At 46.7% G+C, this 16,782-nt stretch overlaps 1 protein-coding gene and 1 long non-coding RNA gene across 2 annotated transcripts; one reads left to right on the top strand and one right to left on the bottom strand.

Annotated features, from left to right (window-relative positions):
• Positions 1-1,968: 1,968 nt before the first annotated feature.
• On the top strand, positions 1,969-2,604 carry LOC147185882 (uncharacterized). The gene has a single exon (XM_086102964.1). The coding sequence runs from the start codon at positions 1,969-1,971 to the stop codon at positions 2,602-2,604; it is 636 nt and encodes a 211-aa protein (XP_085959090.1).
• A 12,750-nt stretch (positions 2,605-15,354) lies between these two features.
• On the bottom strand, positions 15,355-16,581 carry LOC147185881 (uncharacterized). The gene is made up of 3 exons (XR_015099188.1): positions 16,415-16,581; positions 16,244-16,339; positions 15,355-16,168 (listed from the first exon to the last, which is right to left on the bottom strand). It is a non-coding gene; the product is annotated as an uncharacterized LOC147185881 (long non-coding RNA).
• Between the last annotated feature and the right edge of the window lie 201 nt (positions 16,582-16,782).

Here is a 16,782-nt window from a genome sequence, read left to right as displayed (position 1 = left end):
TGCAGGTCTCATCAGACCATCACGATCACCGTTAGGTGCCGGATTCTTCTTCGTTGAAAAGAAGGACAAGTCGTTACGGCCGTGTGTGGATTATCGGGGGCATAATGACATAACGATTAAAAATAAATACCCCCTGCCATTGTTAGATTCCGCTTTCGCTCCGTTACAATCGGCCACCATTTTCTCAAAATTAGACCTGCGTAGTGCGTACCATCTGGTTCGCGTGCGAGAAGGTGATGAATGGAAGACGGCTTTTAAAACTCCATTAGGTCATTTCGAATATTTAGTCATGCCTTTCGGTCTGACTAATGCCCCCGCCGTGTTCCAGAGTCTGGTTAATGACGTGTTGAGGGATATGCTGAACGTCTTTTGTTTCGTCTATCTCAATGATATTTTGATTTTCTCCCAGTCAGTACAGGAGCACAAACAGCACGTCAGGCTCGTTTTACAACGGTTATTAGAGAACAAGCTCTTCGTCAAGGCAGAGAAGTGTGAGTTCCACGTACAAGCCATCTCGTTCCTGGGATTTATCATCGAGCAGGGTAAACTGAGGGCCGACCCCGTAAAGATCCAGGCGGTGGTGGAGTGGGCTACACTCACCAGCCGCAAGGAACTGCAACGCTTCTTGGGGTTTGCCAACTTCTACAGACGATTCATTCATAATTATAGCCAACAGGCTCTTCCGTTAACCCGGTTGACTTCCGTTAAGATACCGTTTACATGGGACTCGGACGCAGACACAGCGTTCGCAAACTTGAAAAGAGCTTTCACTAACCCACCGGTACTGCAGCATCCTGATCCTGACCACCCTTTTGTAGTAGAGGTGGACGCCTCGGATTCAGGAGTGGGGGCAGTTTTGTCTCAACGTTCTCCGGCCTTTTTCTCTCGTCGTCTCAGTGCCGCGGAGGCGAATTACGACGTGGGAAACCGTGAAGTACTAGCTGTGGTGACGGCACTACAGGAATGGAGACACTGGCTCGAGGGGACTACAGAACCCTTCACCGTTTTCACGGACCATAAAAACCTGGAGTACATTCGGTCCGCAAAAAGACTGAATTCTCGACAGGCCTGGTGGGCGCTTCTGTTGACACGATTTAATTTCACCCTCACATAATGTCCCGGATCTAAGAACACAAAGCCTGACGCCCTCTCCCGCCTCCACGATCCTGCGGAAAGGGACCCCACACCAGGAACCATCCTCCCGGACCATCGCATCCTGGGGGCGTTGAGGTGGGAGATCGAGCGGAGGGTTCAGGAGGCTCAAGATGGGGTCCAAGTCCCGGCTGATTGTCCCGCAGGGAAGCTGTTTGTGCCTCCACCACTGCGCTCGGAGGTGTTGCAGTGGGGGCACGCGTCCAAGGTGGCTTGCCATCCCGGGGTGAACCGGACTTTGCACCTCATCTCCCAGCGGTTTTGGTGGCCGGAGCAACGGAAGGATGTCATGGAGTTCATCAACGCCTGCTCCACCTGCGCCTGCGGCAAGGCCTCGCATCGGCCTCCGGCTGGATTGATCCAACCATTACCCATTCCTCCTCGACCTTGGTCCCACATCTCCCTGGACTTTGTCACGGGTCTTCCTCCATCCCGTGGGCGGTCCGTCATTCTCACCATTGTGGACCCAGTCGGCCCGCTTCATCCCTCTGTCCAAATTGCCGTCGGCGTTGGAGACCGCCAACCTCCTCGTCAGGCATGTCTTCCGCCTCCATGGCATTCCTCAGGACATTGTGTCCGACCGGGGGCCCCAGTTCGTGTCCAGAGTGTGGAAGCGGTTCTGCCGGTCCCTGGGGGCCACGGCGAGTTTGACGTCGGGATACCACCCGCAGTCCAATGGGCAGGCGGAGCGCGCCAACCAGGATCTGGGGGCAGCCCTCCGTTGTGTGTGTCTCCACCGTCCCTCGTCCTTAGTCCTTAGCATACTCCACCTTGGGTGAGACCCTCGTCTCTTCAGCTACTGGGCGGTCCCCTTTCATGACGGCCTACGGGTACCAACCACCGCTGTTCCCGTCCCAGGAGGGTCAGGTGGAGGTTCCGTCGGTGCAGTTCCACCTCAAACGGGCTCATCGCGTGTGGAAGGAGGCCAGGGCCGCATTGTCCCGCACCGCGTCCAGAAACCAGCAGATCGCGGACCGTCAGGGACGCCCGGCACCGACCTACGTGGTGGGGCAAAAGGTGTGGCTGGCTACGAGGGACCTGCACTTGGCCGGCACATCTGCCAAGTTGGGGCCACGGTTCACCGGACCGTTTGTGGTGGACTCCGTCATCAACCCCGTCACGGTCAAGCTCCGGTTACCGGCCTCAATGAAGGTTCACCCTGTGTTCCACATCTCGCTGATCAAGCCGGTGGCGACCAGTCCCTTGGCTCCGTCTCCCACCTCGCCTCCTCCTCCACGGGTCGTCGACGGTGACCCCGTGTACACTGTGCGGGCCATCCTGGACTCTCGGCGCAGGGGCAAGGGGTTCCAGTATCTGGTTGACTGGGAGGGCTACGGGCCAGAGGATCGGCAATGGGTCCCCCGCTCCTGGATCTTAGACCCGTCCCTAATTCGTGACTTCCACGCTTCTCACCCGTCCAAACCGGGTGGGCCGCCGGGAGGCGTCCGTTGAGGGGGGGGTACTGTCATGTTCCGTATTCGGCAGCAGGTGGCACGCGTTCATTTCTGCCGCCTGCACACCTGCTGCCTATTTTTCAGTGATTGCACATGCTATATCTAGGCGCTCCGGCGGTCGACCCATTGCCGGAGTATTACATGCCGTGCCACTGCTGTTGCCCATATTTCACAAATTATTGTTCGTTACCATTTCGCGGTTGGTTATATTATCGTCGTTCCACGGGAATCATTATCTTAGCGTACGTGAAGTAGTACTCGTTTAAACATACTTTCCTTGCCGTTGTTTTGCAAGCGTTTTCTGTTGTCGCATTTCCTTATTTCCTGGTGCTCGTTTTTACCAGCGCTTTCTGTTGTCGCGTTCCTTATTGCCTGGCTATCGTTCTGTGACCAGCGTTTTCTGTTGTTTATTAGGCGGGATTTTTGTTTATAATAAATATTATTGTTTTACAAAGTCCTTGTTGGTGTCTGCTATTTCGGGGATCCGCTTATTTTCATTTTCTCTGTTAAGTACGAAGCAGTTCCCTTTTCCTGCTTCGTACGTACCACTGGTCTAAAGAGATTGAGGAAAAATGCGTGTGTGATGGCTTGACAAAATGCAGATAGATGAGATCGACACAATCGTCCTTCTTGCTCCAAATCTGTCAGATTTAGTATCTGGCTCTCTAACTTGTATGCTTTAGAAAAAAACTATCGATATTTTTATGATTGCGGTGCAATACCTATTTGCAAAGCGCAACTAGAAGACATTGTAGGCGTAGAGACGCAGCGGGTTGACAGAGCGTAGCATCAACATGTAGCGGATGTCAAACTTGACCAGTCCAACGTCCTCCCTCTTGATTTGTTGCTTTACTGTTGTACTGTATATGTTAGTTGCTCCATGTACAGCACTTTGTATGCAGCAATGGCCGTTTGAAAGTGCTCTATAAATACAGTTGAGTTGAGTTGAGAGTTGAGTTGAACAGCACCGGGTCCTCGATGTATTTACACACAACCTGAAGCAGAAAGGGGTTCATGAGTTTAAGATAAGGTCGCGGCGTGAAGGATTAAAAGAAAAGTAAAGGTCTGCTGAAATATATTCTGTATTATAACATTTTGGGGCCAAACAATACCTTTGTTGTACTCGCTCGCTGTCGGATTATGTAGATTGCTTCCGGGATGAGTGAACGCTGGCGCGTCTGGCTGCCGCTGCTCTCCCATAACTTTTGTGTTTTTACGGTGTTTTTACGGTCGACTGTTTTACTGTCCTTGCACGGAATTACTGTCTTCATACGACAATCATTCCACTCCAGCCCCCAATCCACTCTTGCTTCACACCCTCAACCATTTTCAACTGTTTTCATACTGGCGTCTCAGCGTCCTACCTGCTCGGCTCTCGGACCAGGCCCCGTGCCATCTCCGCTCCGTTGTGCCCCGTGATGGGGGTTGGCAGGGCCTGTGTCTGGGTTCTACTGTTGTGGACCATCCTGTCGCTCCTCCATCGACCTGTCGAGGGTCTGTTCCGGTACTCGGTGGCTGAGCTCCTCAGGCTCCGCTTCCAATGGCTGGGCCCTCCTCCTGCTCTACACCTGCTCCCGGACATCGCTCGCTTTCCTTCCCGGAAATACATCCACCGTGGGTCTCGTCGGGGCTTCTGCCTCGACCGATCCAACAGCATCACCTCCTTCTGGTCATCCTCCCTTCGGCCATCCAGGAATGCCGGCGGGTCCGTCGACCATCGTGTGTTAGCCGGCTTGGCTAGGTCGGCTAACGGTCCTCGCAGCAGCGAGACTGCCGGCGTCAACCTCGGGATACTCAACATCCGTTCGCTTACTGGGAAGGGTAATCGTATCCAAGATATCCTCACTGACCGTAAGCTTGACATTCTCTGTTTGAATGAAACCTGGCAAACTCCTGGGGACCTTAACGACATCCTACTCCCCCGGGATTTGTTTACATTTCCAAGCCCCGCCCGGTCGCGGAGGAGGTCTCGCTCTCTCTCTGCCCTTTCTCTTACCATTGACTTCACTTCTTCACTTGACAGTTTTGGTTTCGATCAGTTTGTAGACTTACCCACACACATCAAAGGTCACACCCTGGATCTGATTTGTTGCTCTGGTCTTACCCCCTCCAACTGTACTGCTGACGAACTTCCAATAACAGACCACTTCCTTATCTCATTCAACATTACGCTCCAGCTCTCAACTGCCAAATCACCCCGGACCATCGTTTACCGTCATATTAAAGACATTAACATTGACTCTCTCACTGCATGGCTGACCACCCTGACTCCGGACATTGATTCCACTCCTGATGATTTGGTTTTCCGATATAACTCTGGTCTCATCAGCATCCTCAATACGCTCGTCCCTGTCAAGTCCCGCTCTGTCCTTTTTACTCGGTCTGCCCCTTGGTTCACCCCTCATCTCCGTTCCTTGAAATCCCAAACCCGGCAGCTTGAGAGACTTTATAGGAAAACCGGTCTCACTGCTCACAAGGACATCTATACAGCTCAACTATCCGTCTACAAGGATTCTATCTCGCAAGCAAAATCACAATACTACTCTGGACTCATCTGCTCCAATGCTGGAACACTTGGAGGAGATGACTGAAACCATACAAAGAAGTCAAGAATAACTGTTGATTCAATGATTGCTTAAATGATAGTCACATGAGGGGTTTGATAACAAGAAAATGCTTAGAATATATGTCTTATTTATTACATATGAGAATTTAAAAATTTGGAAGACATTTTAGAAAGGATCAAGGAAGTTGACATGTTTGAGCTGCCGTCGCCGTTCAAATAAAATGACGTGGTGGGCCAGATCTGGCCCCCGGGCCTTGAGTTTGACACCTGTGCTGTAGATGGATCAAGTCATTTTTCAAAATAAAACAATTCAGATTCCGAAACAAATAAAACAGAGCTAATGTAAGTTCGTTCTGTGCGGCTCGGTACCAAATGACCCACGGGCTGGGGACCACTGGTGTAACTGACGTTACATGTGATGATTCTTTTCCATGTGTCCAATTTTAAATTCAGTACCTGCAATTTGCACTATTTTTTTTTCACCTTAACTCTTGAAAAAAAAAAAAGAAAAAAAATAAGGATCTAGGATTGAATGGGTGGAGTCTGAAAAGACGTGGAAATAGGGCGTAGGGAGTTAATGAGTTTGAATTGTAGTAATGCAACGAAATCATTCTTTCTTTTAGAAATAAAAGTTACTACTTGCATCTAGATGAAAACCTCTCACTCTGAAGACAAACCATGATTTTGTTTGATTTGTACAGAAAGAGTGATCAGTCACTGCTTCCAAAACTGTCACTCATGCCAATATGCGAAGGAATGCTGTCAATACGGCGCTGAGAATGTTCACTGTACTCTACGGGTTGAATGACATGCGCTTCTTTCTAATCCTAATATGCTGCGACGTTCAGTGTGCGGAGGAGAAGATTCCAGTGTGGTACATCATGGACGAGTTTGGTTCCCAAGTGCGTCACTCGGACCAACCCAGCTGTGGCATGGCTCCCCTTTTCTTTGCCGAGGCCCAAGCAGCCTTCATTCTACTCTGGCCTCTCAGAGATCTGCAAAAGGAAGGTGATGGCAAACGTGTATCCTGGACGCATCACAGATTAGGGATGAAAAATATGGAACATTACAGATTATCGCAACTGCTGGTGCCAAATGATTTGTGGTTAGATCACATCCATTTGGGCCAAAAAAAAAAAAAAAAAGACCGACCCATGAAAGCCAAATTCCACGTTTAATAGATTACCATTGAAATGCATTAGGAAGAAAAATATTTTATTCATTCTAGATTTAAATTTTTTTTTTTTTTAGGTAATCGACTGAATTGTTAATCTGCATTTTTTTTTCAACAAACAAATGAGGCTAATCGAAGATCCTCCCCTACATGCAAAGCTTGTCTTTCCAGAGCTCGCGACTTTGACCAAAATGGTTGCACATTCCACACGGTTTTTTTTTAGGGTGCGCAAGAATGAATTTCATCTGGTCGTGTTCATGTGAGTGGCTAACAATACAGTCAGGCACGGTGCTCGGCATACGCTGATCACGCACTACGCATAGGGCACCAACAACCTGGGGGGGATGGGGGCACACCAAAAAAAAATAAAAAATCAAGCTCGTAAAAAATCATATGACCGCAATATATAATAATAACAACATATAATATTTATTATTTATTATTTTTGTGAACGTTTTTCAAACATGAATATTGACCTGTCATTTTGTCAAATCAAGCAAAACTGACGTTTTGAAAAAAACGGAAGTATTGTCCTCCATGCGAGAAATGTAAGAAGAGGGCAAATTACCGGTCCATTGGTATGCAATGCAACTTGGGCCAACCAGAACCCAAAAGGAAAAAGGTCTGTATGCCACTGGTTGACACAGACAGTGAAGAGGAGAGTGACGTGGAAAAGGACAGTCAACACGTCCTGGACCAAGATGTGGAGTATATTGCTGGGGAGGTGTCACGTTTGCGAGGTGGTGGTGGACCCCAAAAAGCAGGCAGGAGAGAGGAGCAGGGTGTATTTGAAGAAGTGTATTGATAAAACACAGAAAACTAAATCCTAAGCAAACAAAGTTCAAAGTAGCAAACAAAAATCATGACTGAAGATAAAACATAACAGCAACCAAAACATGACTGAAACAAACCTGATTGCAGCAAACAAACATGACAGTAGCCAAGAGCAAACAATGACCCGACACTGAGTGTTCGGGCTGGGAGTCCTTTTAAGACCCTAATTACCTATGACCAACAGGTGTGCAGCTGCCGGGGAGCCCTACAGTGCCACCTGTTGGTCCATAAACCGAATCATGACAGGAGGACAGTGATGAAGATGAACTAAGTTCATCAGATGATGAAGTGACACATGTCAGCTTCGAAGAAATCCAGTAAGATTATAATAATTATTTTCAATGTAACACAAATCAACATTGACAACCACAAAACTGAAATTGGTTAAATTGACAAGTGCATATGTCATTTTAATTGCATTTTCAAGCTCTAATTACTCACGTGTCTCATAATAGTAATTGTGAGACTGGGATTGGGAGGAACGGCCCCCCCGATCAGAACTCGAGTGGTGTTTTGTTATTGGACTTCTGTGCTCGTCACGGACTGTCCATAACGAACACCTTGTTCAAACATAAGGGTGTCCACATGTGAGTTGTGGCCGTAAGGCGGTTGGTGCCTGTCATGGCGGCAACCCTCGTACTCGCTGGTGGACACCAGCAGTAAGGGATGCCGTCAAGCTGAAGAAGGAGTCCTATCGAGCCTTTATGGCCTGTGGGACCCCAGAGGCAGCTGACGGGTATCGACTGGCCAAGCGGAACGCGGCTTCGGTGGTCGCCGAGGCAAAAACCAGAGCGTGGGAAGAGTTCGGTGAGGCCATGGAAGCCGACTTCCGGACGGCTTCGAGGAAATTCTGGTCCACCATCCGACGTCTCAGGAGGGGGAAGCAGTGCACCACTAACACTGTGTACAGTGGGGATGGGGCACTGCCGACTTCGACTCGGGACGTTGTGAACCGGTGGGCAGAGTACTTCGAAGACCTCCTAAACTCCACCAACACGTCTTCCTTGGAGGAAGCAGAGTCTGAGGACCCTGAGGTGGGCTCTCCTATATCTGTGGTTGAAGTCACCGATGTGGTTAAAAAGCTCCTCGGTGGCAAGGCCCCAGGGGTGGATGAGATCCGCCCGGAATTCCTCAAGGCTCTGGATGTTGTGGGGCTGTCCTGGTTGACACACCTCTGCAACATCGCGTGGTCAACGGGGAGAGTGCCTCTGGATTGGCAGACCGGGGTGGTAGTCCCTCTTTTTAAAAAGGGGGACCGGAGGGTGTGTTCCAACTACAGAGGGATCACACTCCTCAGCCTCCCTGGTAAGGTCTATTCAGGAGTGCTGGAGAGGAGGGTCCGTCAGGAAGTCGAGCCTCAGATTGAGGAGGAGCAGTGTGGTTTTCGTCCCGGCCGTGGAACAGTGGACCAGCTCTACACCCTTAGCAGGGTCCTCGAGGGTATGTGGGAATTCGCCCAACCAGTCTATATGTGTTTCGTGGACTTGGAGAAGGCGTTTGACCGTGTCCCTCGGGGAGTTCTGTGGGGGGGTGCTTTGGGAGTATGGGGTACCGAGCCCCCTGATACGGGCTGTTCGGTCACTATACCACCGATGTCAGAGTTTGGTTCGCTTGCCGGCAGTAAGTCGGAATCGTTTCCAGTGAGGGTAAGACTCCGCCAAGGCTGCCCTTTGTCGCTGATTCTGTTCATAACCTTTATGGACAGAATTTCTAGGCGCAGGCGAAGCGTTGAGGGGGTCCGTTTTGGTGGCCTCAGTATTGCATCCCTGCTTTTTGCAGATGATGTGGTGCTGTTGGCTCCTTCAAACAGGGCTCTCCAACTCTCACTGGAGCGTTTCGCAGCCGAGTGTGAAGCGCTTGGGATGAAAATCAGCACCTCCAAAACTGAAACAATGGTCCTCAGTCGGAAAAGGGTGGAGTGCCCCCTCCGGATCGGGGAGGAGATCTTGCCCCAAGTGGAGAAGTTTAAGTATCTTGGGATCTTGTTCACGAGTGAGGGCAGGAGGGAGCGAGAGATCGACAGGCGGATCGGTGCAGTGTCTGCTGTGATGCGGACGTTGTATCGTCTGTCGTGGTGAAGAAGGAGCTGAGCTAAAGGGCGAAGCTCTCAATTTACCGGTCGATCTACGTTCCAACCCTCATCTATGGTCACGGGCTATGGGTCGTGACCGAAAGAACGAGATCCGGATACAAGCGGCCGAAATGAGCTTTCTCCGCAGGGTGTCCGGGCTCTCCCTTAGAGAAAAGGTGAGAAGCTCGGTCATCCGGGAGGGGCTCAGAGTCAAGCCGCTTCTCCTCCACATCGAGAGTAGCCAGATGAGGTGGCTTGGGCATTCGGATGCCTCCTGAACGCCTCCCTGGTGAGGTGTTCCGGGCATGTCCCACCGGGAGGAGACCCCGAGGAAGACCCAGGACACGCTGGAGAGACTATGTCACCCAGCGGGCCTGGGAACGCCTCGGGATCCCCCGGGGAGAGCTGGAAGAAGTAGCTAGGGAGAGGGAAGTCTGGGCTTCCCTGCTAAAGCTGTTGCCCCCGCGACCCGGCCCCGGATAAGCGTTAGAAGATGGATGGATAATACATTTCATTTGTAAGCACCTTTCAAAACACTCAAGGACACTTTACAACCAAAACAAGAACAATAAAACCACAGATAAAATTATAAATCATAAAAGGAGAGATGAATAGCGATTATAAATAGTTGACGCCGGCAACGTCGCCGTCGCGAGGAGCACTAGCCGACCCAGCCAGGCCGGCCAACACGCCGTGGTCCGCAGCTCGGCCGCCGTTTCTGCCGTTGTCTCTGCGTGGCTGGCGGGAGGACGACCAAAAGGAGGTGATGCCCCTGGAGCCATCGAGGTGGAAGCCCTGACGAGACCCGTGGCGGATGCACCTCCGGGAAGGACGAGGAGCGACGCCCGGGAAGCGGTGCAGCGCAGGCGGACAGTATTAGTGGTGGATTTTTCTTTCTTTCTTTGATTATTTTTATTCATGGTGGTGGTTTATAAGTCCAGAGCGCAAATTCTACCACATGCTTTTCACCTGTTGCGGGGCATTTCTGAACCACGAAAAAAGAGCGATAACTCGACAGTGATCCCTCACTATATCACACTTCATTTATCGCAGCTTCAGTACATCGCATTTTTTCCCCCCCAAGTACTGTTTTCAGAAAAAAAAGTGCCAAACGACTCAGAGGTTTTGGATGAGTGGATTCATCCCGTGAGCTGATTGGCTGTGCATCTTCAGAGCCCCACCCAGCTTGACGAGACACTCGGGAAGCCTTGTGTCACGTCACACTGTTGATTCTCTGGCATACTGTCTCATCTATTTGCGCAGCGGGGAGAGAGAAAAAGAGCGAGAAAGAGTGAGAAAGGGGGGGGGGGGGAGCGAGAGAAAAAGGGCTTCAGCTTCACCGAAAGCAGCAGCTCGATTCTGTCAATACCGATGAATTGTCTTATCATAAACACATTGGCTGAGCGGGGGTAGTTGGCAGGAGCTAGCTGGAGGCTAATGGTGGCTACACCATCAGAGCGTAAAGTGAGAGCCACCTTCGAGGACACCATCACAAGTCTCTTCGCCTCTCTCAGGGGGCAGTGCTGATGAATGTGAATGACTGTATAAGGTTTTATGATTAAAGATTTCAGTAAATATGTGTACTGCTGTAGTCTTTGTCTCAAATTTGTGAAGTTTAATCACTGTTTACATATTTTAAACACGCTGGTACCCACAAACACAAAAATTCCTTGCAAACCCTCCTTTGCGGTTTGTCACTTATCGCGGCAAGGGCCCAGTCTCCATTAACCCCGATAAGTGAGTTATCACAGCATGTATGTAAACACACACACACACACACATCGTATTTTCTGGACGATAAGGCGCTTTGGTTTTTAAGGCGCACGTTCAATGAATGGTTGCTTATTTATGGGCAAAAAGATTCATCTCCTGTGCCTCTTGTCAGTCGACCTTTGGAGCTGACCATCCACCATATATATCTATACACACACACACACACACACACACACACACACACACAAACCTCCATCGGGGCGTCCACCATCACTTCGCTGGGCTAAAACACATTTCGTTGAATCTACGTGTTCAATTAAAGTCGTCTCGGTGTACGTTTGTGTTTCTCGGCCTAGCTTAGCTTCGTTTAGCTTGATCTGAAAAATGTTAACAAGAGTACTAAACACATTAGAGCAGTGTTTCTCAATTATTTTCTGTCATGCCCCCCCAAGGAAGAACATCTCTCCCACCCCCCTCGTTTCCGTAGCGTCATTTTGACGGTACCGAAAAATCACCGCACACGAGTTGACTGTACGCGATCAAATCTCTCCTGTGTGATCAACGCGATTTCACTGTGCCTGTATGTGTGTTTGTGGTGTGGTGTGTGAGTGTGTTTCTTCTAATTTATTTCGTTTTTTTGTTTCAGTGTTGGGGGGGCAGAACAGAAAACGTTATGTGTGCATGGGGGTTGCTATTTTAGTCCGCAAACTGAGGAATCGCGCGGATGAAAGTTTGAGACGGCGGTGAAAAAAAACACACAAAGGTCTACTAATTACGACATTTAAGAAATGGGAATGCCAGTCTGATTTTTCGTATGAATCGTTCGAAGGGCGTATCACTAAACTCACCTGTGATGTATGCACAGGACACGAGAGCGAGATATGACGGGAGGCACGATTACGAGGCAAGTTGGTCATTAGATCTATAGGCTAATCGCTATGAAGAATATTATGAAACAGTCTTGGTTATTCTATAATTTACTGGTTGTAGCATGGTAACTTTAGGAATAAAACATTCGTCACAAGGTGTAGTAATGCTAATGTTAACTGTTGGTAGAACTAATGATGACGTGTGGTAGATTCTTTCATCAAATTGATAGTAGATTACACATGCATCGTTTTGGGAAGAGGATGTCAAGCCACATCAATACTTACCTGTATTAATGATTACCAGTAAATTAATCTTTGCAGTGTGGGATTGGAAAAAATATGTGTTATGTGGTATGCTGTATTCATGATGCCATATGAGTACACCATATTTTGATCCATTTATTTTTTTGAATAAGCCTGGAGTACACAGCTGCTGATGTAATATTGAATGTTAATGCATAGTTTTCAAACATTTAACCTTGAAACATTATAATTTTGAGTTTCAGAATTCTTGATTACGAATATCAGTCAAAATAGAAAAATGGGTTCCCCTGATGAATGTTTTCGGAATCCAAAATTAGTTACTGTGGCTTCCCATTGGGTAATCCGACGGAACCGAAAAACGGTTACCGTGAATTTCCGAAATCCTCAGGCCTGCTCCTGAATTATTTAAATTTTTGCAGCATTTGTTTATAATTCTATGTACTGTATATGTTGTTGTTTGTGTTATTATCATATGCAATTGAATAAGTAGACCATTTCATAATTCGAAATTTGGGAATCTCTAAATGCATAATGGGACTCATACTTTTCTGATCAGCGAGTCCCTGCACTCGCTGGGAGTAAACTGTAAAATTATCACTGAAATAGTATCATTTTCTAAAAAATGTTTATAAATACACCTCTGCATAACACTGTATTCTTATTAACCGATAAGAGAATAAAAAACATATATGGACCAACTTCCAACAAAGAATAGCTTCATTAACTGGAACAGAAAAGATTTAAAGTGCATCTGAAATTCAAAAATAAAATTAAATCCTTAATTAAACTGTAAACATTTTTTGACTGACCATGTCTGTCACGTTTGCGAGGTGGTGGTGGACCTCAAAAAGCAGGCAGGAGAGAGGAGCAGGGTGTATTTGAAGAAGTGTATTTATAAAACACAGAAAACTAAATCCTAAGCAAACAAAGTCCAAAGTAGCAAACAAAAATCATGACTGAAGATAAAACATAACAGCAACCAAAACATGACTGAAACAAACTTGATTGCAGCAAAGGAACAGCAAACAAACGAACATGACAGTAGCAAAAGCAAACAAACAAACATGACATGACAGTAGCCAAGAGCAAACAATGACCCGACACTGAGTGTTCGGGCTGGGAGTCCTTTTAAGGCCCTTATTACCTATGACCAACAGGTGTGCAGCTGCCGGGGGAGCCCTGCAGTGCCACCTGTTGGTCCCTAAACCCAATCATGACAATGTCAAACCATACGATACTGTCAATAAATAATGCATTCAAACTGGTCACCAACATTAAATCAAGAGCACAATATTTAAAAAAACACTAACTTGCAAAACAAAAATATATAAAATAATTTGTGCTGATTTCTTTTAAATCAAAAGAGGACGTCTGGATTAATGGCTACAATGAGCACGTTTTGCAATGCACAGCTTTTCGAAGTGAGGTTTGAAGCAGGACACACCTGTTGGCAATATTCGACACATTTTTGCTGAACAAACTCAAGCGGCTTATCAGCGTGATTGGGGTGTAATGTCTTTAAGTGACGCCTTAATTTATTTGGCTTCATGCTGTCCGCTACCAACATTTTTAGACACAGTAAGCACATCAATCTTTCCTCGTCTGCCATCGCAGTCACAGTGAAGCCAAGCACTACATACACCTCGTCATATTTCCTCCCTTCGAATGAGCAAACTCCGCCAACGAGAGCGCCACTGCCCCCTAATGTAGTGCAGGTGCCACTGCACTTTATTCTAGGACAGTCAAAAAAAAAATCAAAATAAAAAAGCTTCCTGCCACAAAAAAGGACAAAATCCGACTTCAACGGACTGTTAGGACAGCGGAAAAAATCATTGGCACCGCCCTACCCACTCTTGAGGACTTGCACACTGCAAGAATCAAGACAAGGGCACGGAAAATCCTACTGGATCCCCCGCACCCTGCCCACCACCTTTTCCAGCTACTCCACTCAGGCAGGCGCTACCGATCCATGCGCACCAAATCCAGCAGACAATTAAACAGCTTCTTCCCTCTAGCCATTAACTCCCTAAACAGTCACTGACGTACACTACACCGCACCAGACACTTCAAAGCGCTCAAGGACATCTGCACAATTGCACACTTCTTGTCCTACAAATACTGCTAATGGTCACTTTAAAATGGTTCAATGATCTTCTGCACCAACTGTACAAACTGTCATAGTATTGTATTCTACCACTGATCACTTTAGCTCTGCTTGACACTTTGCACATTGTCTCACAGTTGTCACTGGGTGGTACCACCGCACTACGGTTCACTTACATTACGAAATGTCCTTCCATACTTAATTTTTCCATAATTATTTGTCATGTCCTTGTTTATGATGATACTAATGCAGCGTGTTATACCGGAGACAAATTCCTTGTGCGTTCTACATACTTGGCCAATAAAGATGATTCTGATTCTGATGTTCCCGAGGTCAAACACACCCCCCTTGACGGATCCTCGCGCCCGCCCCAATATTTGAGGAACACTGTGTCACGTTTCGGTTTTGCGGTCTGGCCAGCAGGTGGCATGAGCGGACTTTCTGCACACCTGCTGCCAATCTGTAACCATTAGACTCAGCATTTAAGGACTCCTCCGCCATTCACCTGTTGTGGGAGTATTGTTCTATGGCATTGCTGTCTTCGCTGTTCTTTGACTTATTGGCTTTTGACCTCGTCGTGATTTCGCGTTATAGTTCTCGGTACCCATTTTTGAGTAAGTACTGTTTTGTTTTGATGATCTGGCTTTTGTGCGCGTACTGGTGTTACACTGTTTTTCGTTCGTATTTTGCGATCTTTATTTTTCGTCCTTGCTTTTTTGTGCAAGTGCTTTTTGTTACTCGTTTGGATTTGCCTCCTGGTCCTTATTGGGGACCAGCGCTTTATGTTCTCGCCTTATTTTCGGTGCGATTGAGACATTAAATTGTCTTTTTTCCTACGGAGACCTTGTCTTTGTCTACACTTTTTGGATCCCCCCAAACTCGGTTTATCCGAGGCATAACACACTGCGTTAGAGTAACAGTGTAGCCATATATATATTAGAGCTGTCAAACGATTAAAATATTTAATCTAATTAAAAACGCAACTGTCGTAATTAACTCATTAACTAATTATTAATCATGATTACTCAGGCATTTTTTATCGTTTCTGAAATTCCTTTTATATTTTTTGTCCTATTTTTCCCCATTTTAATGCTCTCACAACATGGAATCATGAATCAGTTTTCTATGTGCAAAATGCTAATATTTACTGAAATAATTTCGATTTTCAATTTTACATGAACACTTTTCACTTGGAGCAGTTACACATAATCTCTCACACAATATTACTGTCCAACAACAACGGTGAAAACATTTTTTTTTGTCACACAACAGCTGCTTTAACAGCTCTTTTTATGGAATCAAAACAGAGCAATATAACATTATAAAGTGCACATCTAAGGTAAACTAGTACGGACTCGTGTTTGCGCTGTCCAATTTGTCCTGATAACAGAAATTCCTCATTTGGGAAAGGAGTATGGTACATGTCCTTTATGAACCTGCAAGTTTGTTGACAAAGTGCACCTGTCACAATACAATCAATAAAATATATAAACAGTTTTTGGACAGTATATTTTTGTAACAAAAACTGCAATACAGGTGTATCCCAAAAAAATCACAACAGTAAAATACATACAGTATTTTAATGTTTATTTTTTTCTGTCTTGGGGAAAAAAATGTGTCTATTTTGGATTGTTTTGTTGGATGCATTCTTTGGTTTATGACAATGTTTGCCTGCGTGTCATACAGTTTTCTTGCTAGTTGCAAGTGTCCCGTTGCTCACCGATGTCTGGTAATTCTTGTGCATACTGAAGGATTTTTGTTGCCATTTGCATTGCTTCCTTGCTGGATGGTGGCTTGTCATCAGGAGTTGAATCGATGCCTTGTTTTTTAAAGTTTTGTAGATTTGCGTCTTTCCGACTCCAAGTGTCTCCTGGATGCTTTTTACTTTGAGTCCAGCCTCGCTCAAACGGATGCATTTCACTTGCTCCGCTACAGTCATTAGTTCTTCTACGTTTCGATGCCATGATCTACACGACGTAAGTGAATAAAGTTAAAATCTTTCGCAATTACAGTAAAACGGATGCCAATAAAAAGTCACTTACACGTCATCGTTTCGAATCTGATGAATGAAAACGGCGAGGCGAACACGTTTCTTCTGTCGTGTCGAGTGGGTGCTGCTTTTAAGCTAGTGTCGCGTTCTACAGGACGTAAGTGAATAAAGTTAAAATCATTCACAATTACAGTAAAACGCACGCCAATAAAAACTCACTTACACGTCGTCGTTTCGAATCTGATGATCGAAAAACGCGAAGTGAAAACGTCTCAGTATGGTGTCTTTTCCGTCGCATCGGGTGGGCGTTGCGTGTATTTAAGCTCCCGCGGCATTACGCCTTCATCCGGGTTACGGCGAGTGGAATTTCCGCTTACGTAAGTTCCGGTAACACGTAATATCGTCGTCAAAATGTTAATGCATAGGTTTTTATTACGAGTGAAGGATATTTCTTTTCATAGAATTCCGGGGATGGGAATATTTACTGTACTCAGCCTATAGTGGATTTAAGCCATGGTTGCACACTTCTCAAGTTTGCTTCTTCAATGTTAAAAACGGTTATTGTAACAATATAACATGTTTATTGTTAAA

The sequence above is a fragment of the Hippocampus guttulatus genome, chromosome 22, assembly GCF_054856545.1.
Source record: "Hippocampus guttulatus isolate MCC_2025c chromosome 22, RoL_Hgut_1.0, whole genome shotgun sequence".
Classification (NCBI taxonomy): domain Eukaryota; kingdom Metazoa; phylum Chordata; class Actinopteri; order Syngnathiformes; family Syngnathidae; genus Hippocampus; species Hippocampus guttulatus.
The sequence above is the reverse complement of the archived record's forward strand: the minus strand, read 5'-3'. Positions and strand labels throughout refer to the sequence as shown.